Source organism: Trachurus japonicus, chromosome 6 (genome assembly GCF_045865225.1).
Source record: "Trachurus japonicus isolate A0001 chromosome 6, Traja_1.0".
Classification (NCBI taxonomy): Eukaryota; Metazoa; Chordata; class Actinopteri; order Carangiformes; family Carangidae; genus Trachurus; species Trachurus japonicus.
This window is the reverse complement of record NC_140912.1, coordinates 14,634,297-14,662,266: the sequence shown is the minus strand read 5'-3', so window position 1 is coordinate 14,662,266 and position 27,970 is coordinate 14,634,297. Positions and strand designations below refer to the sequence as shown.

General features: G+C 41.6%; 3 protein-coding genes across 6 annotated transcripts in view; 1 reads left to right on the top strand and 2 right to left on the bottom strand.

The window, feature by feature from the left end:
* Positions 1-336: 336 nt before the first annotated feature.
* pstpip1a (proline-serine-threonine phosphatase interacting protein 1a) lies at positions 337-8,117 on the bottom strand. Its single transcript, XM_085779154.1, has 15 exons — positions 7,909-8,117; positions 6,523-6,623; positions 6,372-6,446; positions 6,198-6,232; positions 5,977-6,083; positions 5,774-5,836; positions 5,048-5,152; positions 4,073-4,118; positions 3,776-3,855; positions 3,151-3,249; positions 2,969-3,065; positions 2,713-2,797; positions 2,493-2,569; positions 1,746-1,843; positions 337-1,656 (listed from the first exon to the last, which is right to left on the bottom strand). The coding sequence occupies exons 1-15, from the start codon at positions 7,936-7,938 to the stop codon at positions 1,525-1,527; spliced, it is 1,230 nt and encodes a 409-aa protein (XP_085635280.1). The 5' UTR covers positions 7,939-8,117; the 3' UTR covers positions 337-1,524.
* rcn2 (reticulocalbin 2) lies at positions 7,406-10,866 on the bottom strand. The gene is made up of 8 exons (XM_085779156.1): positions 10,758-10,866; positions 10,154-10,294; positions 9,954-10,056; positions 9,669-9,865; positions 9,461-9,574; positions 9,245-9,338; positions 9,016-9,155; positions 7,406-8,883 (listed from the first exon to the last, which is right to left on the bottom strand). The coding sequence occupies exons 2-8, from the start codon at positions 10,292-10,294 to the stop codon at positions 8,740-8,742; spliced, it is 933 nt and encodes a 310-aa protein (XP_085635282.1). The 5' UTR covers positions 10,758-10,866; the 3' UTR covers positions 7,406-8,739.
* Positions 10,867-11,610: 744 nt separating this feature from the next.
* scaper (S-phase cyclin A-associated protein in the ER) overlaps positions 11,611-27,970 on the top strand; it is a 61,228-nt gene continuing 44,868 nt past the window's right edge. The window contains exons 1-18 of one of the 4 annotated variants that reach the window (XM_085779150.1): positions 11,611-11,891; positions 16,200-16,317; positions 17,294-17,370; positions 18,007-18,204; positions 20,546-20,646; positions 21,100-21,216; positions 21,793-21,920; positions 22,046-22,332; positions 22,849-23,199; positions 24,486-24,653; positions 24,751-24,817; positions 24,920-25,037; positions 25,415-25,526; positions 25,953-26,093; positions 26,465-26,620; positions 26,715-26,857; positions 27,001-27,082; positions 27,175-27,327. In XM_085779150.1, the coding sequence (XP_085635276.1) occupies positions 11,724-11,891; positions 16,200-16,317; positions 17,294-17,370; positions 18,007-18,204; positions 20,546-20,646; positions 21,100-21,216; positions 21,793-21,920; positions 22,046-22,332; positions 22,849-23,199; positions 24,486-24,653; positions 24,751-24,817; positions 24,920-25,037; positions 25,415-25,526; positions 25,953-26,093; positions 26,465-26,620; positions 26,715-26,857; positions 27,001-27,082; positions 27,175-27,327 (2,685 nt within the window). In that variant the 5' untranslated portion in view covers positions 11,611-11,723. Of the gene's footprint in view, positions 11,892-12,596; positions 13,102-16,199; positions 16,318-17,293; positions 17,371-18,006; positions 18,205-20,545; positions 20,647-21,099; positions 21,217-21,792; positions 21,921-22,045; positions 22,333-22,848; positions 23,200-24,485; positions 24,654-24,750; positions 24,818-24,919; positions 25,038-25,414; positions 25,527-25,952; positions 26,094-26,464; positions 26,621-26,714; positions 26,858-27,000; positions 27,083-27,174; positions 27,328-27,970 lie in introns of those variants that run through there. The other 3 variants (XM_085779151.1, XM_085779152.1, XM_085779153.1) reach the window with 3 other exon arrangements.

Sequence of the window (27,970 nt, the reverse complement as noted above, 5' to 3'; positions counted from 1 at the left end):
CAGCAGTATTTTGGCAAGACATAGTGGACATCACAGCCCGAAAAAGTGGCACAGCAGGTTTTAGCGTGTGAATCATGAAACTCAACAGGCTTTAGCTTTGCTGATCTTTGTTTTAAGAGTCAAATCTTGTAATCACCTCGAGTAGGTGGGATATTTCATGTAGTAATAGTGGACACAAGATACGTTTTTTTTTTTCCTGTAGCCTTTTTGTTTGTCTCTGTCTCATTCTACTGATGGCATTTTTAGGAGATGATTTGCTGATTATCTTGAAATATAAAGACTCAAGAATGTAAATAAAATCTGAGGTGAAAGTTTGAAATTAAACAAGTGTGTTTTCAGATTTTATTGTTTCATAATATAAATATTAAATCTTTACAGACTTTTTACCCAATCTGATAAAAAAAAACAAAAGAAACACATTCAATGGCCAATCACCGATCATGTTGATCATGTCAACAGTCGTCAGGAGGAGGGATTGTAAAGAGCCTGTGTATTTTTTACCTTTTATGCTTTGATGCTACAAGTCTTTGAACTAGGTTGTGGGTTACCAGAGGATAGAAATATAAGTAACATGTTTAGCTATTGAAGCTACTTGTAACGCTAGACCTAATTACCGCTGAACTCTGCCCGGACACCATGGTAGCTGTGCGTCACCTGCTGCAGAGTAACCAGATACCTTAGGACTACAGAATGCTCAACCACATGACCCAAGAATAGTGCTTGGGTGTATTTGGACTACTTTACTTGAGTTGTCCAATCCGGTTTTATAATCCACATTAAGAATAGTTTTTGTTTGAGTAAATGGGCGACAAGGGGGAGAAAAAGAAGTTGTTTTCTTAAATAGTAAATAATAAAAACAATATTAACAATGCTTTAAAAAAAATCCCAAACATTTGTCTGTCATAATTCAATAAATACAAATACACAGTCATGCAGCATTAGCATTCAGACTAAAATCAATAACTAGATAATATATACAATAAATGCCAATCAAACTGTCCAGCATTTAGGCTTAACTCCTAATATAAAATAATTTAATAAACTTAGTGCAATGACCTTGTGTATCAGGTCAGTATATCACCCAGCTGTCATTGGTATGAAGAGCATTCAACACACCAGAAGTAAGGGCAGAGTAATATGAATATGTGCTATAGCAATAAATATTTCAATGGTTTAACAGTTACTGTATCTTTAAACTCCCATGTATAGGATTTTTCTGTGTTAACTTAAACATAATATGATTAAAAATAGTTGCAGTTTGTATAAACAAAGTTTGTTGCCATCAGGCTTTCGCAGCATTTTTCCCCACTACAGTGTCTTTTATGTTACCACCAATAGGTGGTGCCAAATTCTGACATTTTAAAATCTTACACACAGGAGTTTTAATGATGTTTGAAAAACAAATATGCACAGTTGAAAAAAAAAATCAATTTATCAGGTAACTTTGAAAGGACAGAGCCTTTACAACATTACATGAGAAGTGTAGTTGTCTTTATGCCCCAATATATGACTAGTCAGGTGAATTTATTCTCTGGCAAGGTACGAACCAGGGACCAACCCTGTGAGGCCATTTCTTTGCACCAACCACCAACCATCCTCGCCTTGATCTATGACCACCACAACGTCCCCAGCAGATACCGAGAGCTCATCATCCCCCTGAATGAAGACAGAAAGATAAGTCAACAGATCGGTGTGAAAAAGGAGAAAGAATTAGGACATGTGAAAGTGTCTCATGTCTTGCTCACCTGTGCCACGTAGTCATACACTGTCTTAAACTCATCACTGCTCAGCTGGGACGGCTGACATCCAGGAATGGAGGCATATACTCCCTCTGATGTTTCTGCTGTGGAGTCGGGACAGGATTGCAGACGTAATCAACATCAGTTCAGGTATCGTGTGGAGCCACTCATGACTAGACACTTTCTTATGGAACTCACAATGCTGGATGTTTTTTTTTATAGATTCTACACTAGTGTAATTATCTATATAAAAGTGCATGCTGTTGCACTTTATGGTGGGTGTGTTATTACAATGTAGTCTTGGTTTCACTTTTTTTCTTTTTTGGTAGATGTGAGGTTGATGTTTGAGTTTCAGCATTTCACAACCTGAAAAGGTAAATGCTAGACTTTAAAACTACCTACAGTACCTATTCTTTTGCACTTTTATCTATGATATCTGTCTATCTAAAACTAGGTTGAAGAGTTTTCATTTTACTTCATAACTTTAGTCTGGTGGAAAGCATGTCTCTACATTTCCGTATTGTGTATCACACCAGTTTATAATTATTTATGGGTGGGTACATATGCTTTTTTTTTCATGATTCAAATATTCCCTACAAAAATGTCCCTTTTATTTCAGATTAGTAGTGTCCCTGAATCTGTTATTTAATGCATTTTAAGTACATTTGTTGCAACTTCCTGTGTTGTAATGATGATGGTGGCTCACAGTCTAATCTGTCATCTGGAAATTGAAGGTTACTTAATTAACTGTACCAGTGGGTTGAGCAACAGACTCATTGATGCTGGTTTTGGAGCCAGTGGAGCCGCTTCCCTGCAGAAGATTCGAAAACCTGGAAATGATATTGAGAGGATACACAAAGAAACATTGAGAGACAGAAAAGAGAAAATCATGCATTAATCTCTGCGGTCATCTTTCATCATTGTCATTGTCACTCATTTAGTGCGACACTGCTTTCCATTGTGTAACTCTGACCTTTTCATGACTCCTACGAATCCAGCGCTGCCGTTTCTGTCAGTCGTAGCTTCCCTGTCATAGTAACTTTGGTATTCAATTGGAGCTATAAATGTTTTAAAAAAAACACAGTTGCTTCAAGGTCTTACACACAATACATCACCTGTTTCCCTGTGGCAAGCATTCTGTTTTTGCAGCAGTTGAAAGATAATATTAAAATTTTCAACTTAGAACATATTCAAATCCAAATCAGGAAGACTGCAGGGCGGGTGCCTACCTGGGGGGGTTGAGCCAGTGCGTTTCAAGTCCACAAAGCAGTTGTTGTCTGTGATGATGTCACACTTTTCCAGTGTTTTCCTGACATCCTCGTAACACTGAAAGAGAAGTTTGGATTAGATTTAGCTCTATAGCACGGTGTATTTCTGTCCCATACAGATGTGTAACAGCTGCTGCACCCACCTCATCATCTTTCACACTCTGCATTGATAACTGGTTACAGTGCACCCACAGAGCATTTCTTAGTATGCTGATGCGGTCTTCTTCCTGTTGCTGAAACATCTGCACAAAAAATAGTGAGTAGTAAAAAAAAATGCCAATGATCCAGAAGACTTTACTGCAGTTACTGCACAGCTGACAATGCACAACATTGCACACACAGTCTACATCTGAAATGATGCAAATGGCGACTTCTTGCACAATGAATGCATCCAGCATGGCCTTTCACATCTCTGCCATTTGTCAGGTTTACTTTTAGAATGAATTTCAGTGCTTTATAGCTGCAAATTAGCTAAAGAAAGAGTAAGAGTAAGAGAAGAGTAAAGATGTTGAATGGTTGCCACGTCCCAGTTGTGTTATCACATATAGGAAGGCTTAGTTTCCCCATTGGTTTTTCTTTAGTACATTAGTGACTCATTTCATATGCTGCTCATAGGAAGTATTACACATCCTCTATGACAAAACAGATTTCAAGTATTTCCACTCTTGGGTTTAGTCTGTACATTTTAAGATGTGTAAGGTACAGCCTGTATTCCCACTTGATAAATATTGTAAGAGGGGAAATACAACTTCCAGGATCATTCTTTACCTCACACGTGTTGCTGTGTGTTGATTCCCATTCTTGGCGGACCTTGTCCAGCTGTTCAATGTTTGACATGTACTGTTTCTCTAGAAGAAAATAGAAACAATGATAAAGAGAAAGTCAATCACAGATGCACTCTTGATTTTCCTAGTATGCCACATTCACAGTATGTCCAACTCTATTTCTATCCTCAGAATAGGGGAAGTTAATGTGACCACTATCCATTAAAACTGGATTTTGGTTAACCACCTTATTTTATTAAGCGATGTGTTCAGTACCAGTTTTAGTGTTGTTTGTTCTTACCAGCCTCCTCCGCAGCTTCCCTGCACTGTTTGGATTTGTTGTTCATCTGAAAAAGAAAATAGATGATACAATGACAAATTGTCTTTGCATCTGTAGCTGTGTGGATATCCAAATGAAATGGAATATTACTTCATTGACATAATCTACTGGTATGTAAATCTTATTTAAAGTCGTCAAGACAGAGGCTGTGGTGTAAGCTCACGCTTATAATGCCAAAAATAATGGTATTTCCCAATCACTGTTACTGTTGTGGAATAACTGGGATAACTGTCAGCGTTGTTTTAGAAACTCTTCCTCTGGTTGCTAACAACAGTGTTTGATTCTAAATGTATTTGTCATATTAATGGTTAAAGAGCATACAAGCTGTTATAATATCTTTATGATAGCCATAACACTGTTACATGTTCTTATGTCTGTTGTTTTGACCATCACAACTATCACATATTACACTACATATAATAAGTTGTACACATACAGTTTGGTCATTGCTGCTACATTCAGATGTTTGCCCTTCACTGTGCAGAATAAAGTGTGAGCAACGTTTTCACATTTATCTACCGTGAGAAAGTTTCACTGCAAGTTAAATTTAAAGACATGTATCTACAAGCATGATAGGAACTTGAAACCTTTTTTTCACGTACAGTACACTGACCACAAACTGTTCATGGAAGAATGAGACATGCTGTGTCCAGCAATTATCCATTTAAAGGCAACAAGTTGAATCATAGAGTCTAGTCTTCCAGGTGTAAGTGTGCTTTTATACGTTTTTGTCTGTTACAATTTGGTGGAATAACCACATCTGACACAAAGTATTATTTAGCAGATTAGCAGATTATATATCTGTATGTAGCTATATGTCTTGTGTTAGTGTTATGGCTGTGCACAGAGAAAAGGGTGTAAAATAGATTTACACTTTGGGATGACACTCCCTATAGTTACATCAATGCACTGAGTCATACCACAGCACAGATTTACCTTCTCAATCTGTTTGGGAGTGGCTGTGGGAGCGTTACCCATCTTCTCCGCCGTTTGCTCTGCCTCGTCCGCCTCCCTGCAGCGCTGCTCGTAAGATTTTTTAGACTAGAGGTAGCAAAACGGAAAAGATGTGAAACTTTAAACACATGCTTTGTTCGCCAGCAATCGACTCTACAAACTCCTCACAGGAAGGAGGGTTCGTGGGGTGTGGGGGTGGGGGATCTGGGGAGTTTTGGAAGGGTGGGGGTTGATGTACTGTAGGGGGACTTCCTTCTTCTGAGCAGAGAGAAAGATGGCACCAGGCTCATGATGCATTGACAACACTTGCAAGACTGTCTTCCTGTGAGACGTATATACAGAGCAATGCTATGCTTCTCTAATTTCTCTCTCACACACATGCACACAAACACACTATGTTTGCACTGTATAGTCTTTCACATGCAAGCAGGATGTACCTGTACTAAAAAAGATGACTGAGACGGAAGTTGCCACAATTGTATAAGATGTTATTTAAAGACATTCGCTGAGACTGAAGTGACACTTTTTCGAAAACTGTCAGCAAGGCCCACACCAAACATGAAGTCTAAACATCATCATTTGGTTACAAACACAACCTACACAAAATATGAACCCCAATATGAACCAGTATCATTTGCATTTCATGATTGAAAAGGAGCAGAGAGGTGGAAAAAACATACATATTATGATGATATGAATTGTCCTTACTTCTATTGTTTTCTTGTAAAGGGAGACTTTTGTTTTCTGGACCTTCTCCATGATCACTTCAAACTAAAGAGTGAAGGATAACATAATGTTAAAAAAAACAACAGTAAACAGAGTTAATGATCATCGTCACTGTCAGAAAACCACAGTCTCTTTTTAGATTTCCTCTGTATGCAAATGAAAAAGGTTCAGCCCTCTCTTGTTACCTTCTTTCTCTGTTCTTTCTGTCGATCTCTGAACTGCTCCATTCTCTTCACCTCCTCCTTCAGGAGCCCAGAAAGTTGAATGTGCAAGTTTCCTATGTTCTCGATTTCTGAAAGAAATACATATAACATAATACAACTGAAAAGTCTGAAGTAAAAGGGACGGGCCTGAATGCCTTGAAAAAATATTTAATACAAGAAATATGAGCCTATTCCGTGCTTACGTGTTTTCATTTCTTCAAACGATGCTCTCAAAGTGCTGTGAAAACAAATCAAAAGTAGGAGATGTTAAGGGGATGCTAAAACGAAAGACGTAAGAAGATGTGTTGCTCAGACTGGAGGAAATACAGATGAGTAGGCTATATTAATGCTCAAATGCACCAGCCCACAAAACCTACCTTATCTCATATAAACCCCCGGCCTTGCGTGCAATGGTGATCAGTTCCTTGCCATATTTCTCCTCTGCTGATGCTCTGTAACAAAACAATAGAACATGCATTTCTCTGAGGTCACTTTCTGTGTTCAAGTGCAAATTCAATGTGAGCCCACCTCATTTTCACCAGCTCCTCCATTTCTTTGCATGTCCGCCTGCCATCATTAAGTCTCTGAATGATGGTCTCATAGCCAGCATTGCTGATGAAGTCCGTTCCCTAGGACCACAAACACCAAAGTTCAACATTAATACCTTCAGTACAAAGGGAAAAAAATTATCACAGGGAACATTGATCAGTGTAAAATTTTAAAATAAAATAAATAAAAACAAACAAATAAAAGTCGTACATCTTAAACGGAAAGAAAAAGCCACTGCTTCTTTATGTTTATAGATATATTAAGGACCCCAATGATCAACTTTGGTCAATTTATGATCAATTCATTGATTTGAATGGCAAACAAAATATGTTGCTAACCTTTTTTACTTTGATAACTACGTGTCTTCTGAGACATTTTTTCATGCATCGGAATTGTGGTATCTCATCTTGAATGGAAATTGTTACATGGTGTTGTGGGGGTCTGAGTGGAAAGCTACCAGATGAGAAAAGTACCAAAAAATAGAATAGTGATACTTTGCTGAAAACTGACCGATGTGGAGATCAGATAAAAGGTACTCGTGTTCACTTGTTATATTAGTATATTCACATTTTACATGATTCCTCATGGCAGGATGATAACAAAGAGGAAAAAGGAAGCACACAGCTTCACACAGTAAACTTAAGCTACGGTAGAGTTCAACTGATTGTTCTTTCTCACCTGCCAGTTCCTGATGCTTTGCTGATGGTTATAAGAGTTTGCACCTGTGTTGGTATCTAGTTACATTGACATTTTGATTTCTCTTGCACTGTCACGAATGTGTACTAATAGGTGTTGGGTACAGATATCAAAAGGCAGAAGCGGTAAATCAAGTACACCTTAAGGAGCTGAGGTTAGACTGAACCACAGGAAACACCCTAACAATGATAAAGATCATTTCTTAACCATTATGACATCACAGCAGAGGCTAACTGAAACGATGAAGATGTTGTTCTGAGATCATGACATTGATGATTTTATCGTTTTATAGAACAACTAGAGAACATGTGCATAACCCAGAGATAAAAACAACATTTTTGTTTCCAATACCAATTCAGTTAGCTTTAAAGTGAGAACCGCTGAGGAAAAGAAAAAAAAAGGCAAGAAGTCTAAAGACAGGAAAACGTGTTTAGCTCAACGTGCTCTCAAACAAATTAAACTGGAATATGATACAGGAATTACAATCCAGACAACATAAAAAGCACAAATACAGTGAAAACACAAAATCCTAGTGACAAAAACACCAGTAAACGTACAGAATATAACAATGACTTCTCATCTCAGTACATAAACTTACATTCAACTAAGCTTTAGATCTAATCAATACCAAAAAAAAATTTGGTCAGTACCAACACCATGCTAACTCACCCAAAAGGCATCTTTAAATTGTAATGTCATCTTGGCAGTGGTTAATAACAGTCCCTGTTGGAGAATCCACTCAACTTCTCTTCACTTTACTTCACAGGCAGCAGTTTAAACAGGCTGTTGCTCGATGCAAGTGAACAACGGCTCATGACACATTCAGGAAATCAGCCGTCAAACAGCAACACTCACTCACTAACTCATTTGATTTAAATGAGGAAGAGCTGCAACATGTCAGCAGTTACCACAGCTGGACTGATACTCATATAATTTCACTGTTGGAAAAAGTGAACAGACAGCTTATGATAATGAATCTGATACACAGCTGCAATTCCATTTTAAGTAAAGTTAAGTTAAAGTCATATATTTCTTCAATGTGTTTTTTAAAAAAAAGTTTTAAATTGTACTCCCAGTCAGACATCCCTTCGCGTCAGGAACATGTATTTACACGTAAGGAAGGGATAAAAAACAGGAGGGCCTTCCACTGTTATGCAATCTAATAAAACATGCCTGCAACACACACTATTTAGTGACGCTGTTATTGTTCATACTTTGCTGACACTCATACTCACATTGGGGGAAGGTGCCACTTGTGCTGCTCGAGCTGCTTGAGCATGTGTTGCAACATATGCTTCCTGTTATTTGGTCCATGTCATTGACTATTGCAAACTAATCAAAGGGCAGAGAAAGTCAAAGTCACCTCTCTCCTGAGAGTGACATGACTCCTGTGGCGATGTCAGCACACAGCCCAGGAAAATAAACTGCATGACACTTATGTGGAAACAAATGAAGGCACTAAATAAACAAAACACAACGACCATAAATAGGAACATAAAGTTATAATTCATCATGTGACACATGCAGCTGTCTGCCATAGTCTGTCACTTCACTGTTCATGAATGTTTCTTGATTTTTCAAAATTTCAGCCTCTGAGAGCTGCCCGTCTCCGTCACTGTCCATTTCCTTAATGAGGTGAAGAGCCTGTTGACGACAGCAGAGCAAAAGAAAAGGAAAAGAAATCAGTGAATCTGAATATGTAGCCATAACATCATGGACAGAGGAAATACAGGTATTTACCAGTAAGTTTGTTATGTGGATCAAATTCAGTTTTACCTCTTCTCTTGCTGAACCATAGCTATTTGGTGCAACCCAACGCAGCTGCTCCTCCCGATTCAGTTTGCCATCTTTGTCTTGATCATAGAGGTCTTTAAAACGCACTGTTTCCTCAATCTCCCACTGTGAAGGGGAATCATCTGATAAAGAAAAATAAAGTGTTCATATTGCATAGGTCATTGCAGAGTAATCTAACATCTGTGTTTTAAATTGATTTCTGTTGTCTTACCATCACTACGGATGTCTCCAATAAATTCACTTAGACCGATGAATCCGTCTTTATCTGTGTCGTATTCACTCAACACATCTTCAATGGCAAAATCCTATCAGGATAAAAGACACATCGTTAAACTGTAACATAAAGTAGATATTGCATTCTTGTAATGGATGAAAGAACACATTATCATATCAGGTTTTGCAGGAACAGGAACTAATCTTGTCTTACAGCCATGTGATCCACTTCAGATGGATGGGTGAAGGCAAGGAACTCCGTTACATTAAGCCCGGGTGTACCGTCCACATCAGCAAAGTCAAAGCGCCTTCTTTCCTTCAGATGGAGCTAAGGGTGATACAAGCTCAGGTGAAGGTAACTTTCACACAATTTAGGATGTGGTATAATGTGATTATGAACAGAGCAATGAAAGCGTGCCTACGTGTCTGAGAGACTCCTGCTCTGGATCATCCAGAACCGTGTTCTCATCAAAACTAAAGAGCTGGCCGTGAACAACTGTGTTATATTCCTCCCATGTCACGACACCGTCTTTGTCGGTGTCAAACTCAGGGAAACGCTCATCTGCATCATCCAGGGCATATTTTCTGTAGACCTGCTGTATCCATAGAGTGATCTCCTCTGTGGAGAAAAAAACAGAGCAGGACAAGTATGAAAATGAATAATTTCTGTTATTATCTTTCTAAATATAATCATATATTTACTGTACCTGGGCTTAGCAGCTTGTCAGAATTTGTATCAATCTTCTTTACAATTTCCATCATCTTTCTCTTTTGTAGTGCTGGGCTAAGTTTCTTGATCTCCTCTGTGTCCTGAAAGTGAATACAGAGCAGAGACAGAGCAGGTGGTGAACGAAGCACAGACATTGGGTTGAAGAGTTTTAGAGAACGAGTACAAGTTTTCATTGACCTCATCTCCCAGCAGGATGTTCATGTCGTGTTCAGGGTTGTGTTGCTGACCAATATAATGGTCCTCATGAAGATGCTTATGGGAGCTTTGTCCCAGTCCAAACTGAAGTAACAGCAACACCAACAATACAGAGGATGCCATCTGTTGAGGAACACAAATAATTAGCAACAAAAGACAAAAAATAACAAAGGGGAGGTGTGGAATTGAAAGTAATGTTGTTGATTAGCTTTTAGGCTAGTTGGCTTGTTGAAAAGTCAACCCGACCAAGGTAAAACAGAGCAACCTTGTGGCCAGCAGGTGGAAGTTAACTAAGTTAAACTTAATATATATGTGCTTGTATATCGTCCTGTATTAGGACCATTCATACTTAATCTACAAAAAGGCAAAATGACCTGGTACAAATGTTGTTGCTTTTCTCGAGCTTTAATTGATTCCTGTTTATACCGAGCGTTTGACAGAGAGAGAAGTAATGAGACAACCAGGGAAGTCTGATGACAAGTTAGCAAAACGAACAGGCGCCGACAACACAAACTAGGCAGTACTAACTTACAGTAACTGTGACAAAGCTGATCGTGATAACGTAAACGGGCTAAGTTGTTATTACCGTGCGAAGGTGTCCATACAAGTGTTTACTTCACTGTCATCGCCACAAATGGAGATACGTACTTCCGGTCATAGCTTTCAAAATAAACGGTCTATCCTTCTGGTATTTTTTTTGGAGGCCAAACACCAGCTCAGATCGAGGAAATGCAAACATGTAAGTAGGTGGGAGAAACTATGCAAAAAAAAAAAAAAAAAACACAATGAATTGATGAAAACAATCTTCTTAACTAATACACTACTCCATGTTAGAAAGAGATAAACGTAAACCAAATTTTGACACAGGGCCCCGGTTGGCATTTTATTAGGGGTACCTTGCTAAAATGAGTGCAGTCTAAAGCAAGAGTCCTAGAACAATACTATCTTCATGAAGGTCACAATGTTCAGGATTATTTTGTGCAAATAAACAAACACTTAGATACTTGTTTGTTTGTTTTTACAGCTCGGTAAACTTTTGCAATTAAGTTATCAAAGTTTACTTGAATTAAATAAGTACTTTAAGTAAGAAAGAGTAAGTTTACAACAAAGTATTAAGTGATTATAGTATAGTTTTGCTCCCAGATGCTTTTATTTTGAAGGCAGACTCAGTGTTTGCTTTGTTTCAGACGGTTGTTAGGAGACTTGACGTTCTGTGGAATCAACCAAACCTCCCGCCCGATCATCATGGTTGCTATGGTAGACGGCTCGAAGTCCCGCCCCTTGAAAAATCCGCCCCACCCCTTGCCCCAAATTCCTCAGAACGTGATTGGCTGGCACGAACGTTGGTGCCATGCAACTGTGAATTCATTGGACGAGCCCAACGTCTGCCAGGAATGTAAAGTCAACAGACTTCCTGCTTTTGTTAGGTTGTCCTCCTCACTGTCATGTATTTATCTGACATGTTTTTCCATCAACTCTGACAACAAGACAACTTTGTCCGCAGACTTTGTTTTATTCGCCACACGCTGAGCGCTGAACATACCGCGTGTCGATGTCCAAAGACAACCGCCACGATGGACGACGGCGTGGCGCTGGACAGCACCGCCTCGGCCCAAGAATTAGCCAAGGAGGAGACGGGAGGGAGAGGTCTGGTAGCAACAGCTCTGGCTCCTCGCATGGAGGAGGCAAAAGCAAGAATACAGGCTCAGCCGCTTTGAAGGCAAGTGACGACCCGTTCATTTGATCGAGAAAACTCAAATTCCGATGCAGTCCGAGCTAACCCGGGGGATAAGATTAAGTAGGTTCGCCTAGCTAACAGTCTCCCGGAGGAAAGCAGCATTTTGGGCGACCTTACCTTTCTGTAGGTGATGTGGTCTTATTCAGTGGCCCTCCTCTGGGTTGAGAAATGTCGCTCTTTCCTCTGCTACCATCAGATTCATCATCACCTTTTGACATTTTTGCCAAGGGATGAATAAGAGGCCACGTGAGATTTGAAAGAAGATGTTTATTATGAATCCTGGGGATCCTGTGCAGAAATGTATTGTCATGTCACCATTTGAGAGTGAGGGCAACAAGAAGTGGTATGTTGGGTAATATAAGGTTAATACGATGTCAGCATTAGATAGTAGAGTATAACGTTAGTGCTCTCCAAGTTGGTCCCAACTTCTTGTAGAGTTTATGTTAGAGTATGCATGTGCAGCCTCTCAGACCATGTGTTTTGTCCCCCAGCAGTGTATGAATCACCCAGTGCTGAGTCGAATTTGATCCAGACCATCACTATGTGTGGCTAATGCACGATCAGGCTTGTGTTAGCAGCACACACTGCCTCTCAGCCTGCAGCTATACTCTCTCTCATCACTGGCAACATGGGATGGGGGCAGAGCGGCATGCCTGTTGTGTGCACATGACTGCGCAGTGTTGTGGCAGAAGGAGAGTGAGAGATGAGAAGCAGAGAGAGAAAGAGAGGGAGAGAGGGGGGATCTGATGCAGAGCAGAGAGAGCAGAGGAGAGAAGCTGTAAATATAGGAAGCTGCATTCAGTGGAGAGCAGCAGAGATTGGATGGCAGATAGACATCAGCGGGCAGCGAGGTGGGCCTAAGAAGTGGCTGCTAGCTCAGCAGAGAGCTGACGGCTCAGGCTGGATTACAGACAGAATAGTCAAAGTGAAAGGCAGGACTGACCCGGGCTACTGAGCACTTGTCTTTCTCAGTCGCTAGTGTGAGAGGAGTTGACACAGCTGGGCAAGTTGCTATAGCAGTGTGGACTACACTACACTGGGAGTCTATTTTGGTCCCACCGTCAGATGACGATGTCACCTTGCACAAGTGGCAGTGCTGGTGAGGGGGAACAGGTTGCCTGAAGTGGGCTGCAAAAGTATGTCAGGGGTGGATAAGGACGAGGAACCTGCTTACAGGCTGTACTTCTACTCTGTATGTATCCTCTATTCTTTTGATTTTCTCTTTGTCTGTCCTAATGCGCTAGGTCTCACTGTCCCTCTGTTTTGCTTGCTTGTTTGTAGACCTTGCCAAATGGAAACCTTACACTTGCCCCTTACTCAGCAGAGTCTAGAAAACAAGCTCTCTCTGTGTGTGTGTGTGTGGTGCATGGGGAAAGATTGCCTGTCTAGAGAATATCGCAAAAGTTATGCCCCCACAATGTATGTTATTCCTCTACAGTGCAGCCCAGGAGACAGCTTGTTTGCAGCTGATTAAGTGGATCAAGGGAATGTTGCTGTGGAAGCCCTTTTTTTTATCTTCAGGCTGCTGCACACAGGTAGCCATCAGTTGTGAGTAGGTAGGGTATTGTCACAACACTCATCTGTCATCCAATGGCTGCCAAGTTCAGGAAATATAGAGTAAATATTTACATACTGTGGCTGGGGGATGGTGCATTGATGCTAGCCTACCTCACTAGTTCTCACTGATATAGCAGGACCTATGTTGTTTGATGTTGTTTTATGTCTTTGTGGTCTTTTTTAACATGGCAGAATAAAGGCCAGGCCACTCAACATGTTAAGAATTTTGCTCACCAAAAGTAGGTCAGTTGGATATCTTCCTTGGGGACATTAAAATGTATCAGACCAATGCATGCATGCTGTTTCTACATGTGTAACGCCTAATGAGCCATGTTCACATTATTCGGGCCAGCCTTTGACAGTAGTCTGAAAAGATTTTTTTTGGTCATTTTTACATAAACGCGGTGCTAATTATCACTTGTTTTCCCTAAACCCTTGGAAAAACGTCAACTGTGTATGTACTTCATCCTTTCAAATGAGGAATAATTTTGCTACATTTCTTGTCTGAATAGTGGTGCTAGTGAGACACGGCCAGGAAAAGAGAGAACGGTTTGTTCCATGACTCATTTGCTATTAACAGGAGAACTGGCTCTTGATTTTTTGTGTTGGTTTCAGGTGGCACTGTATTTTAAGTCTGAAACTACATCTTGCAGTTGTCTGACCAAAATAGCAAAGTTTGCTCTGGATTTTTGTCAACACGAAATTAAATCATTTATGAACAGCACAGAATTGGTAGAGGGGCACTCTGCTTGGAGAGAGAACACAGCGAGTTGAAGATCCACAATGATAAGCCTCTAGGTATTAGCCTCTGTGTTGTTGTGTAACCAGATTGCCAGAAGTCAGAATATTTAGTGATGTAAGATTACAAAGCCAAATGATACCAAGCAGACCGTTGGGTACACTGTGTATTTTTGTCTCAGTGGTTGTGTGGTCAAATTGAGTTATTTCTTATATTTATTGAGTTTTCGTTCTGCATGTGGGTTTGTTTTACCTAACCGTTATGTGAGATATGATGTATTTCTCTGCGAGATGGGGATGCTGAGAGATGCTGACACCATGTTTCATCACACGGCATCTTAATTTTGCATTGGTAAAAGCTATGATGAATGACTTCCACTGCATTTATTTTGGTTCACAGTGTCTGCTTCACCCGAGGTTAGAGTCAAGCTCACTGATGCATATTCAATGTGTAGGTCAACCATGATGCATGCTGGGAACAAAACGAGTTTAGAGCTTCGGCCTGTAGCTGTTTCTTGTCACAATATTGCCAGTAGACCTCCTCTTACATACAGTGCACGTATGGGCTTTTTTGCCCTTTTTAAAAAAAATGGAAAGCACAGTCGAGAGAGAGACAGGAAATGAGGAGGCGGGGGGGGGGTGACATGCAGGGAAGGGCTGCTTGATGCAGGATTCGGACCGGGGCCGCCTGCAGTGAGGACTGTAGCCTCAACACATGGGGCGTCATCATAAGTATTGCTTATTTTACCAATTGGATGTCTTAGATTTTTATATATAGGGTTAAGAACAACTGATACTTTTTAAGTAACTGAGTAAAAGGTTTTGAGTTACTGTGAGGCCTAGAATGGGTGTTGACCATCCTGCTGTATTTATGATTGAATTATCTTTGTGAAGGGTACTTACGCACTTCTTTGCATCTGTTTTATGTCAGTCTGTTATAACGGATGTAACCATAGCAACATTACTTGTGCTGAAGGGCTGTTACCAGTTACCACTTTGGTATTTTAAAGAATTGTGCCGGCAATAGTCTATATTTTTGCACTGTCTGTCAACAAATCTCATGAAAAGGCCAGTGTTGGTTCTTCTCATGGCCCAACTTTGTTTGTGGTCACAGTCAGAGTTGGATCGCAGCCACAAGCCCTTTTGTTCCCATTGAATATAAAAGTCTTTTAAAAAGCAGGTCATGAATATATAGTTTCATTTTGAAAACGATGCCAAATAATTTCTGATAACTGCTGACACACACAGGAGTTAATGGTGTGTGTATATTTGGTACACTTAAATTATGTCACCCAGATGTCAGATTTATAGACATTAAAAACTTTCCATCTAATGGCTTAATCTGTATAGTTTCTTTTTTTTTTTTTCCCTTTTTCCTCTCCTCTAACACTTTGTACTATCTAAGGTGAAATCTTCCCTTTTTCAACTATAAATAGTTAAAGCTATTGCTATAAAAGAACACCCTCTGAGGAGCCTGGCTGCAAAATGGTCATCAAACATCCCCCCAATATGTTTGTTTTGTGCAAGATTTTGCTTATTTTTTAAAAGAGGCATCCTCTCTTTCTTTATGTGTGGCCATGGATTGAACCTTATAATGTATTCCAGAGTACTGAATAGAAAGAAATGGCCCTGGTGTCCATTAGAAATCATGCCACTTAATGAATGTCAGGAGACACTGTGTTTGTCTTGGACTATACCATATACCTCAGAATTACCTTCTGGCAGCATATCATGACATCATATTGAAAGTCAACTAATGAGTCCCACAGGTAATTATCACTGTATGTATGATTTGATACTGATTTGGGTTTATTGCCAAGTAGGATTTCAACATACAAGATATTTGCTTTGGTGTTTTAGTGCATGAAAAATAAAGAAAATGGTAAGCTGCTGCTGGTGCTTGCAGGTCACATATGTGATGTTGTATTGATCAACTCCAGATTCTTTGAAAAAAAATGCACAACTGATGTGTTGAAACCTCTCTCTTTCCTGCAGGCATCATTCCAGCGCTCCAACAGCCATGACAAAGTGCGAAAGATAGTTGCTGAAGAGGGCCGCGCTGCTCGAAACCTCATCGCCTGGAGTGTACCACTAGAGAACAAAGAGGAGGAGGGTTGGTAGCTGCATGCAAAACAAACTGTCTGCATGCTAATATGCAATTATTCTACTGTGTTTCCCATAACCCCTGTGTGTTCAGGACAAGAGTAGAACAAGCATGACATTTTATTTATCGTTACTAGAGGTCTTCTTTGTCCATTTGCAGGTATTTCTGCTGCTGTTTGCTTTAGGTGTGTTTCACATATCTTCGGGCCATTATTGAATGCCTGGTCATTTATCTGAAGAATTACAGTGACCACAGTCTTTGATCTTGCTTCCAGACAGAGCTGTTAGTTGTAATACAATATCAGCTGGAACACAATGATCATTTCATTTAATCTCATGGCCAAACTGATAAATAAGGGATCTTTTATAACTTGACCCTCTGTTATGTTGAATAAAAAAAGAACTGGGGTGGTGGGGGTGGTGGTGAATGAGCTATACTGCGCTGTGGGTCAGAGTGTTTTGTCAATGGGTTATTATGTAATAGGCTTCATGTTGATGTTATTTATCCTGTTATTTCAGAGAGAGAGAGAGTAAGCTCTGCCAAGAGGGTGACGTTCACCTGCTTGACAATGTAGTTTCCCATGCTCCTTCTCCTTGTTTAGGCTACATTTTTTGGGAAAGCCTCTTTACGGCCAACTCACTCAGGAACCCCCACCAGAGCTGTTCACAGTCTCACTTTCACAGACTCTCTCTCTTCTTTGAGGGACAGGCCAGTTATTTATTCAAGTGTTATTCAAGTTCACGCCACGAAAAGCAAAAATCTTAATTGCCATTACCCCAGGCCTCCAAATTTTGTTTTTGTCTTTCCCACCATGCTGTGCTTGTACAATTGTGACACTGGAATTGATCAGCGATAATCTGAAGCCACATGACTGCAAGTGGTTTAATAGAAGACATCACAGGAGCATGTTGATTGTTAACTAGAAGCTAAGATTGTTTGTTTCACCTTTGACTGTATGTAAGCCTGTTTTTTCCCTTCCAAATAGCAAAGTCCAAAAGCAACTCCAGTGGCGGTCCCAGGGCCCAGAGGATCAATTCTGGTCAGCAGAGGAATAAGAAGCAGGTTGGTGTTTGACCTCTTTCCACTAGAGGGCACTATTCACCAAGCTAATTTACTCTCTACAGCCAGGCTATGATGGTCATGTCTAGCACGGGATGAGTCAGCTTGGAAAAGTAGAGTCCACCAGTTTGACCAGTGCTGCAGCTGTGGCTTGTGATGAACCTTCAGTCTGAGCTTCATTTTCAGACCAGAACTTTATGTCCATTAGTTGTTGTGTAAGGTTGCAAACTTTTCCAAAAAAAAAAAAAAAAAAAAAAGATTGGGACCAACTGCAGTAGTGAAATGCTTTTTAACCAAATCTGTTATCTTTTAGTTTCCATGTATATTTATATACATTTACATACATTCCATGCCTTTAATTACGACGACTACGTCATCCGAGGACCCTATGGAAACCCTATTGAAATCGTGCAGTTTATTATTATTATAATTTATATATGTAATACTACCTGACACACTCGCAGTTAAGTTTTGGCATCAACATAAATGCAATGGGTTCAAATCTCGTTATATGCACTGGTAATGTAAGCCATATAATAGCTGTGGCTGTTATATATGTAAACAATTAGCAATTTACATGACGCTGTAATAAGTTTGTCATCGTTACCATAATATTTGGTTCATGCTTTGTTAACACAGAATGCTGGTGTGGAAAGTAAAGGCACGGCCGGTGCCCTGCTGGACAAGGGGGCAGAAAAGAGCCCCACCAAAGCCAGACAGCCCCGCAAAGTGGACCTGCGAGCACGCTACTGGGCGTTCCTCTTCGACAACTTGCGTCGAGCTGTGGATGAAATTTACGTCACCTGCGAATCTGATCAGAGCGTTGTAGAATGCAAGGTTAGTGGTGCTTGTCTGACCCGCGAAGAAATAAAGTAAATTCTTCTTTTAGCAACAGCGGGTTCAAGGACTGACCTGACCAAACAGTTCTTCCTTATTTGAGGAGATTTAAGAAGGTGGTGTGATTTCTAAACACTAGAGGGGGACATTGAGATCAGAATGAAGTTCTACCTCACAGGGCACATTCCTCTTGATTTCTGCTTTATGTCAGAGGGGCTCTCTGAAGGCTCGCTGGTGAGAGAATTATCACAGGACTCTCTCTTGGGCCTGGCTGACTGGGCTAAATATTGATGACAGAGTGTAAACAGAATTGTATACACCCTGTGTATGTTGTGAGGCATTTTGCAGAAACGGTACTTTGCCATTCAAACTTCTCCTTCAGTCTGCGCCCTGCGCACGACAACGACTGCATATTCTCCACGATTCTCTTTTTAGGTGGAATTACGTGTTTTGTTTCGGTCTGGCTCTTGAGTGCCACTGACTGTGGTGTTGCTCCAGGGCACAAAGGCATGATACGGCTGGTCCTGTGTTTTATTGATTCCTCTGCCATGCTGCATTATGCTGAGCATGGGTTCTGGTGACCGTCTGCGGTCAGTACCGTAGCCCAGTTCCCTGCGGTGCGGTTGGCTTGCTGTCAGTGCCGCAGCGCTGCTCCCTGCGGTGTGATCAGCATGTTGTCAGTTGGCTTATGTCAGACATCTGGCTGCTAGGTGTTTTTTTTTTTCTTTTCTTCTCGGACCACTGTATCGCTCTACACCCTAATGCTGTCTAATGGCCAGGGGGGGCTGGGTGCTGTTCATAATCCCCCAACCCACCCAGCTTGGGCTTAATGGACACTGATAGATGATGGAGTCATCTGGAGGGGAAGCAGAGTGCTCTGATAGCCCCCAGCCACAATCCCCCTGTGTAGCTGTGGGCAATCTGTATTTTGTGCCCTGCTAACAATTTTCCACCTAAAAACAAATGGACACAAACATAGCCATCATCAGGAAGGCGTGCCTAAATCTCAGCTAAGGCTGTGTTACTGTAACACTTGATGTCATTTTGAATGAGAGCCTCACTGCTGACCTGATGTAATGTGTTTTTCTCGCTCAGAGGGAAATTGTTCACCCAGCAGAATGATTCATGTACACTTATTAAAAACGTCCACACCTCTCTACCCCTTGGTCCTCAGACCAAATTAGCTCCTATCAACTATTCCTTATCTCATCACCTGATTTATTAGACAGCACATCAGGAGGACCAGGAAGGAAAGGTACCCGGTGTTCCTGTTTACTTTGAATCAGCTGAGATTTTCCTAAAACAGGCTCAAATAGTGAAAATAAAAAACAGAAAACAATGAAAACTGTCAATTATTTACTTGAGGGCAATAACCCTGACCTCGGCTGTACCTGTTCAGTCTTGTTTCAGTGTCAGGACCACAAGATTTTACTGCCCATTCTGCTTTATGGCAATGCCTCTAGAAGGTTAAACATTTTGTCATTCCTCATGAAATGTTACGCGAGGGTTGTATTTGGGTAAGTGTGCCGGTGAGCATGCTGAAAGCCGCTTTATGGTGCCTTCACTCACTGTTGGTTATCTGTCAGAGGAGCAGCAAACCTCTCTTCATCTCGGCCTTCATTACCAAATGAACACTGGGCCACAGCGGTGGTCTTTGCCTGTTAACCAGCTCTAATGAGCAGACCTGCTGCTGGACACATCTTTCACTGGCCTGACTTGTCTATTAACTAAAAGCACTGTGAAGCTTTACTCTCAATTACCACTCCCTTCACGCTCCCCATCAATCAGCTGTGTCCGTTTCATTAAAGCTCTGGGAAAAAGCTCCACACAGCCCGCTGCCTCTGGACAACCGACACTGTGTGTCTGCCCAAGTGCAAATTATTTGCTATTTGGAATTTGCTCACTCTCTGTTATTTCTCAAGTTTTTTTCAATCAGTGTTTTTACCTTTGACATGAACACATGCTTTTTGTAACGCTATTAATCACTGTCAGTTTTAAACTCACTTGAACTGGAGATTGCCGGTATTGGTTTTAGTTGAAAGTAATTTGTCTCTATCTGTGGATTTTACAATATACTTTTGTTTTGTTAAACTAATCCCAGAAATACTTAACCTCAGAGACAGACCCTCACTTGCAAATACTTGTAAAACTTAAATAAACAATCTGCTTACTTTATACAATGGTTGTAAAGATATCAGTACCAACTTTATTAACTAGGGCAGCTCCAAGGTCAAGTTGTGTTCAATGGTATGTTTGAGTACAATGCGATATTTCAGGTTTGTGAAACTCAAGTTGTTCCTTTTAATATTTTTTACTGTCCTGTTGTAACTACCATCTTCAGGAGGTTTTAATGATGCTGAACAACTATGTGCGGGACTTCAAAGCTCTCATAGACTGGATCCAGCTTCAGGAGAAGTTGGAAAAAACAGACGCGCAGAACAGGTGATCCTCCGTTTGGCTTTCTCACTGTTTTTCTTTATCGCTTGCTTTCATTCACTTTCCAATCTGAATTGCTCCCTGAGGTGAAACTGGAAGTGGCGGTGTCTGGTCCCTGGCTTTGAGTCACAAACAGAATGGATCAATAGCCTTGGCTTTAATTCAAACAGATCCATGAGTTTATTGGCTTCTCTTTAACACAGTGACCACTGCAACCGTAAATTGACTAAGAAATGAAATTCCCAGTGCTGCCTCGCAATTTGTTCATTTAAAACATACTGTTAATCAATAAGACAACCTGAAACTTTTCCATGCTCCATTTATTGCATTAATTGCTGCAAGTGAATCAGCCATTTAACTGATTTGCCAAACTGTGAGCCAAGCCTGTGTGTGTTTGGCCACAAGGAACTGCAATAAGTGTTGGTCAAGTAAAGTTGGCCACTTTCACTTTTTGTTCAGACCGACCTCTTTAGCCTGGGAGGTGCGTAAGATGTCCCCAGGACGCCATGTGATGCCCAGCCCCTCTGCTGACAGAATGGTTCCCTCTCCAGGTGCACGTCGCACCCTCAACTTTGGGTAAGCTTCGTCTAACTGACGTCATCTCCACTCTTCCCCCACGTCGGGTTCTTTGGTTGGTTTTAAAGATCAACAGAAACTTTTCTTTGAACAACATTAAATCATAAACTATGCAGTCGTTAACAAAATCCATATTTGAAACGATGCTCTATGCTTGTTTTTGAAGTGCTGCTTAGAAATTGATTGCTGATGGTGAAGCATTTGTTTAATGCAATTTGTTGAGTCTCTCACTCTCGGGCCATGGAATCAGTGGAAGGTGTAGATGAAAGTCCCAGTTAAAGACTGCTGAAGCATCGGTTCAATATGTGCACCGCTCTGTAATCGGATACTGCAGGAAATGGATATTGATCATGACGGAGGCGGCCTGTTGTTACAGTTCCGTGGTATCTCTGAGTGGAGAGTGTGGGGGTTAAGCAGACACTGTCTTCTGACCACTGAAGCTTCTTTGAAAGGCAGTGCAGTAGAAGATGCTCAGACACAGGATTTAAGATGGAAATCCTACCTCTTGACAACAAAGGCCTTACTGCAAGGCTTTACATTTTCTTATCCTCATGCATCTGTGTATGTATTCTTCAGTGGTCCTCCACCTACACTGGCTGCAGCACGGCTCTCCCACACAGGCCCCAGTTGGGCAGATCGAGTGAAGTGTACTCAGTCTGCCCCTAGCTCCCATCAAGCGACCATATCTCCATTAGAAAAACCTGGTAAGAAATTCCACTTTAACCCGTCCCAGACTCTACTGAGAGAGAATACGGTCTCTTCTGACCAAGAGAACACAGCAACAAATCATATTCCCCTCAAATTATGAAGTGCTTCATGTGTTTTCCAGGTAAAAAGGATGCCGAGGGCTGGGAGACTGTCCAGCGAGGCCGCACTGCCAAGCCTCGCTCCGCTGCCATAGTTGCCAAGGTCAGTCCTGTCTTGGCTCATGTCACCCCGAAACAGGACAACGCCAAGGGCAACAAGTCACATTTGCCGGCACAGGAGGAGGAACAGCTCCAACCTCAGTGTCCTCCGGCCAAGGAATCTAGCCAGAAGGACACTGAGCAGCAGGTCCCTGCGGAGCCCGAGCCCCCGGAGAAGGTTGGAGGTCCAGAGAACGGACACACGATGGAGGTACTGAGGTTCAGTACCTTGTGATGTCTTTTTCCCAGAGCAGTCCTTGGGTATCAATTATTTACAAGTAGCAGAGTAACAGTAGACCCATTTTATCAGCCACATTTGTTTTTGTTTTGGGCTCCATGGTATTCATAGACACTGTCCAGACAGGCGTATCAGCTTTAAGGCGATTGATTGTACACTGACATTTCAGAGGCAGAAAACCCTTTTTCACTCTCATGAAATAAATACTCTAGTCATGCCTCCAGACACACTTGGTAGGAGTGTGTTATAGCCATTGGTTAATTTTGAAAATACAAATCAGTATTTCCAATCAATCAGCAGACTGTATTTTCATCATAATTGGATGTTTAGGGCATGTCAGTATCAGCTTCCCTGCATGCATTTGTGCTCTCAGCTGTGTGTTGATTGGTCTGATTTTGTATTGTTTTGTGGTTATTGCTTTATGAATTGCTTGAAATATGCATGTTTTTAATTGAGTTTGCGTGTGTTTGTGTGTGACTGTCGGTGCAGCCCCCAGCAGAGAGTGCACAAGACTCGGGGGAGTGTGTCGACGCACCCTCTGAAGACGCGCCTCCCCCCATAGCAGCTCATAGCCCTTCCCAAGCCCCAGAGCCCACCTCATCCTCAGCCACAATCCCACCAACAGACATTACCCTATCAGTCCCAGTCCCCTCTCTGGCCCGTTCCTCATCCCCAGATCCACCTCAGACGGACGGGCTCAATGCGCTGTTGGTCTTGGGGGACAGTGGGGCAGAGGGGGGCGCGTCAGAGGGCACGGCCACATCTGCTCCAGGACAGGCTGAGGCTCCGATGGCAGCGGTGAAACTGGAGAGTGTGCTGGACCCCACAGAGCTTTCTACTGTGAGTGCTGAGAGATGGAGGAGCAGAGGGAGGGGAAGGGAGGGGAGGGGAGGGTGGGGTGGGGGGCCGGGGATCCCCCAAGGGTCCTTCACCGCCTAAACAAAGTCAGTCTCAAGAAACCACCAGACCAAATGTGCAGGCAAGACTGCGCAGATCTGTGTAGTGTTGTTCTAGCGCCGTTCACTGTGAAGAATAGCTGTGAGTTAGATGGATTTTTGTGCTCAAGCAAGTGTTCCCAGGGTGTCCTTGTTTTAGTTATTTTGGCCACTTTTAAAAGATCTGTGCAAGTCAAGAACATGTTGCCAAACCTGGAGTGAGTTTCCAGTTTGCATTCAACCCAGTGTCAAATCTTTGGCGAACACTGTCTGTCTGCATCCGGTGTTGTCACTATTGTTAAGCATCATGAAGTGAGTAAATGCAGAGTTTCATACGCTGAATCATGGATGCCTACACCTCCAAGTGGGATACTGTCACATTTTGACAGGTGGTGAAAGAAATCATGTGGAAAGAAACTTCAGTTCAAATCTACAGTGAAGGCTTTTTGGCTTTAAATCTGTCGACAGGATACACATGTGCATAAGAGTTAGAACATTTTCACCTTCCCAGACATACCTCATGTAAAGTAGACAGGGTTTTGGGAAGGGCCATCCCTGTTTACCAATATAATCTTTTTTTTTTCATAGTAGTTGCTGTGTCTGGAGTCATTCCCTCATTATTGCCATACCATGAAAACGCATAAACTCCCCAGTTATTTAAAAAGCAATCATCCAGTTTTACAAAGCAAAACCATCAATTGCCTCCTTCCGCCATCTCTTCATCCTCACAGTAAACGTGCCCTGCATGACTATTGAATGCTTCCTCACTTGTGATTCTTGTGATGATTGTGTGGTACAAACTGTGATTGGGTTGATATGGTGTTCCCCTTGGTCTCTGAATTGTGCACCCACGTTTGAATCAGACCAACTGCACAGAAACTAAAATCCAGTACGTTTGTCCATTTAAAAATATTTATCTACTATATTAAAAAATAAAACTACAATATACTGACAGGTAATTTGCATAATTTGTCAGCCCCACCCTATGGGCATAGGAGGAAGAAAGAAACCTATTAGAAACTTTGCGTTACATGTTCCGAAGTAATATAAATTATTTTATTTTTTTTATAATATCAGAGGGCAATTTTATTGTTATTGTGTTTCTGGTGACTGACTGTGTATGTTGGTTTGAACAACCTAGTGTTATGAAGTGAAATCCATGTGTGAGTGTTAATTAAAGCATGTGTTCAGCCTCAGTCCATGGCAGAGGTCCTGGCCAAGAAAGAGGAGCTTGCTGACCGACTGGAGAAAGCCAACGAGGAGGCAATCGCCAGCGCCATCGCTGAGGAAGAGCAGCTCACCAGGGAAATTCAGGCCGAGAACAACGAGCTGGAGACTGACAACGAAAGTGACTTCTCTGTAAGATGCAGTCACTTATACAAACTTTTTTCATTTTGTACCAAGTACGTTGTTGTCGTTGTGTGTTTACGTACAAAAACAAAACTCCACCTTACAGGCCAGCATTGGAAATGGAAGTTGTGGAACCAATATAGATTGGAGTGACATGTTGGCAGATTATGATGGTATGTAGCTCAATGTTGAAATGACCCCTAACTTTCACTCTTTTTTTAAAGGCACACATTGCATTTAAGTCTGTTCCTTTTCTTTGCTTATCTTTCCTGTAGCCCGGGAGCCATGGCGTCAGAGTACCTCGTGGGGGGACATAGTAGAAGAGGAACCTGCTCGGCCTCCCGGACATGGGATCCACATGCATGAGAAATTGTCCTCACCATCACGCAAAAGGTGCAAAAACCTTTTCTGTATGCAGCTCTATATATATTATACATAATATAATATATTCCATTTTTCAACCACCTGGTTTATTTTCTTGACACACTATGCCAGTATCTACACAGTGCAGTTAGCTTCTCTTCTTAGCTTCCGAGCTGCACCACAACACAATCTACTCATTTCCAATCCCCTCATATTATTTTGACAGGGATTTAACCCAGCAGCCTTAGAGTCAAAGGCCCACTTACTATGTTTGACCTCTCTTTCTTTTTTGGTTACCACCCACACTGTCTAAACAGGCTGTGGCCCATATCAAAATCTGTCCGCCTTTCCCACTGTTGATAAGGACACAGAAAGAGATGAATGATTTGTTACCATATTTTTGACAGAACCATCGCAGAGTCGAAGAAGAAACATGAGGAGAAACAGCTGAAGGCGCAGCAGCTGAGGGACAAACTCCGGGAGGAAAAGACGCTTAAACTGCAGAAGCTCTTAGAGAGGGTGAGTAGGCTGTGCCGAGTTGACGGAAAGCACCCTAAAGAACTTCACTACTCTGGCGCACAGCGAGAGCTTCTGTCAGCACACTGCCCGATAGAATCACCAAATATTATAACCACCTCCAGTCCCATCCAGGCCAGCTGGCCGCAGACAGTCGTGAGAGAGACCCCCTGGCCAAAATCAACAGCCTTTCATGAAGTTTGTTTTTGTTCTCCAGGCCATAGCTAGATGAGTGAGTCGAAGACTAAATCAGGATTAACCACATAAATTCATGAAGTGGTGTATATTCACATTAATCCCCATGGGGACACACTAGAGGGGGTAGCGACTGATAGATCAAGAATCTTTTGTCTGTCCTGTCCTGGAGACTGTACTGTATATTTTATTTGTTTTTTAACACTCCAGCTTCTCACTCTCTACTTTTTGCAGGAGAAGGAGGTGAGGAAATGGAAGGAGGAGTTGCTGGAGCAACGTCGGAGGATGATGGAGGAAAAGCTGCTACACGCCGAGTTTAAGCGGGAGCTGCAGCTCCAAGCAATTGTGAAGAAGGCTCAAGAAGAAGAAGCCAAGGTACAGAAGGGGATCTGCTGAAAAGCTGTAACAGTATGCATGTGACAGCTGAGGAATTTTCTGAATTAAGTCAGGCATTTGCAGTCATGCTTATTTTCACTTAGTGTTACATTACATTCATATATACACACATGTCCCTCGAAAAGGAGTGTTTAGGTCTGTGGAGTGATGGGGAGGGGGTCAATTTGACTGATTCAGGCCAAAGTATACAATTTATTTTAACATATTTTGTAATTTTCAACGTTGATGCCATAGAGAGCCAAAAACTGACGACCTCTGCTTTTGTATATGCATATGCATCCATGTATTATGTATGTTTTAAACCTTGTGTTTGTTTGTATCCTCATGTATAAGTATATGTGTCTGCACAGGTGAATGAAATTGCATTCATCAACACTCTTGAAGCCCAAAACAAGAGGCACGATGCCCTGGCCAAGTTAAATGAATATGAGCAACGGCTTAATGAGCTGCAGGAGGAGAGGCAGAGGAGGCAAGAGGAGAAGCAGGCCAGAGATGAGGCCGTGCAGGTGATGCAAACAATTGTCTATTCAAACTTAACGTTTACACACATAATCTTTACATATTAATGCATCTCTGCATTCTCTTCTACTCTCTCTACAGGAGCGTAAACGGGTCCTGGAAGCAGAACGTCAGGCGAGAGTGGAAGAGCTGCTGATGCGGAGGAAGGAGCAGGAGGCTCGCATTGAGCAGCAGAGGCAGGAAAAAGAGAAGGCCAGAGAGGATGCAGCACGGGAAAGGGCCAGGTTTGTAGTCCCAAATCCTTTGTGGATGGGAGGATATACACTGGTAGCAGCACCAATCCGAGTTTGTTTGCAAAAGTAATTTAGATCAATGGAAAGGGAAACGTATGGTGGTTTTACACTACTTTTATATGTCCTATCTTAAGGGACCGAGAGGAACGTCTAGCTGCTCTAAGTGCTGCTCAACAGGAGGCCATGGAAGAGCTACAGAAGAAAATTCAGATGAAGGTAAGTTTATATACTTATACCACCTTGTTTCTCTAACGGACACCATACAAGAACCCTCACTTCCCATATGACTGTTTTTTATTTTTCCATAGCATGATGAAAGCAGCCGTAGGCATATGGAGCAAATTGAGCAGAGGAAGGAGAAAGCTGCTGAGCTCAGCAGTGGTCGTCATGCTAACACAGACTACGCCCCCAAACTGACACCATATGAACGCAAGAAACAGTGCTCCCTGTGCAGTGTTGTGGTATGTACAGTTTTATTTAATCTCTTTCAGGACTCTTAGATGCTCAGTGATGTCATTGACTTGTACTGTATAGATTTTGTTAGATCTAACAATTCAACTTCCATGACCTCTGTTATGGAGACAAGATGTTTAAAAATCCTTCTTTTAAAACAAACTTGATTTGTTATTTAATCTGGAATTTATACCCTGATAAAGTTAGTGCACATGTATCTAAGGAATAAAAAAAGGCAGTTAAAGCTTTGGGCATCTCCTGTGTTATTTGGCAGGCTATATATACATTAAAATGCTGATTGGAAGGTGATTCAGAGGATTTTTTGGAAGAGGGCACATTTAAATGAGGATTTAACTGCATTGATTAATCAGGGAGTCTTAAAACAGAGATTTATGACTGGGCGTGATTATGCTTTTTCAAGTGTCAGGCAACAAATCCACCACACAGACACATTTATCTCTGATGGACCGGCTGCCACGCTAACAAGGGTGGGACACCTTGAGTCTTCAAACCAGCATCAGATAAAGAGGGGGTTCCGGGGGTGAATGAGGAAATCTTGTTAAAACGTCAGATGACCTTGGCCAGCATCTGACACCAGAGATCATGGATGGGTCAGCAGAAAGCACTTTATTTAATGACATTAAACACAAA

Excerpts from the sequence above, each read along its gene's own strand:
- pstpip1a (XM_085779154.1), bottom strand. The coding sequence starts at position 7,938 with ATGACATTACAATTTAAAGATGCCTTTTGG. Across the intron at positions 6,447-6,522 it reads GAGGAGCTGGTGAAAATGAG|AGCATCAGCAGAGGAGAAAT; the intron begins GTGGGCTCACAT and ends GTTTTGTTACAG. Across the intron at positions 3,250-3,775 it reads CACACAGCAACACGTGTGAG|ATGTTTCAGCAACAGGAAGA; the intron begins GTAAAGAATGAT and ends TTTTTTGTGCAG.
- rcn2 (XM_085779156.1), bottom strand. The coding sequence starts at position 10,294 with ATGGCATCCTCTGTATTGTTGGTGTTGCTGTTACTTCAGTTTGGACTG. Across the intron at positions 9,156-9,244 it reads TGGAGACATCCGTAGTGATG|ATGATTCCCCTTCACAGTGG; the intron begins GTAAGACAACAG and ends TTTCTTTATCAG. Across the intron at positions 8,884-9,015 it reads ATGGTTCAGCAAGAGAAGAG|GCTCTTCACCTCATTAAGGA; the intron begins GTAAAACTGAAT and ends TGTCGTCAACAG.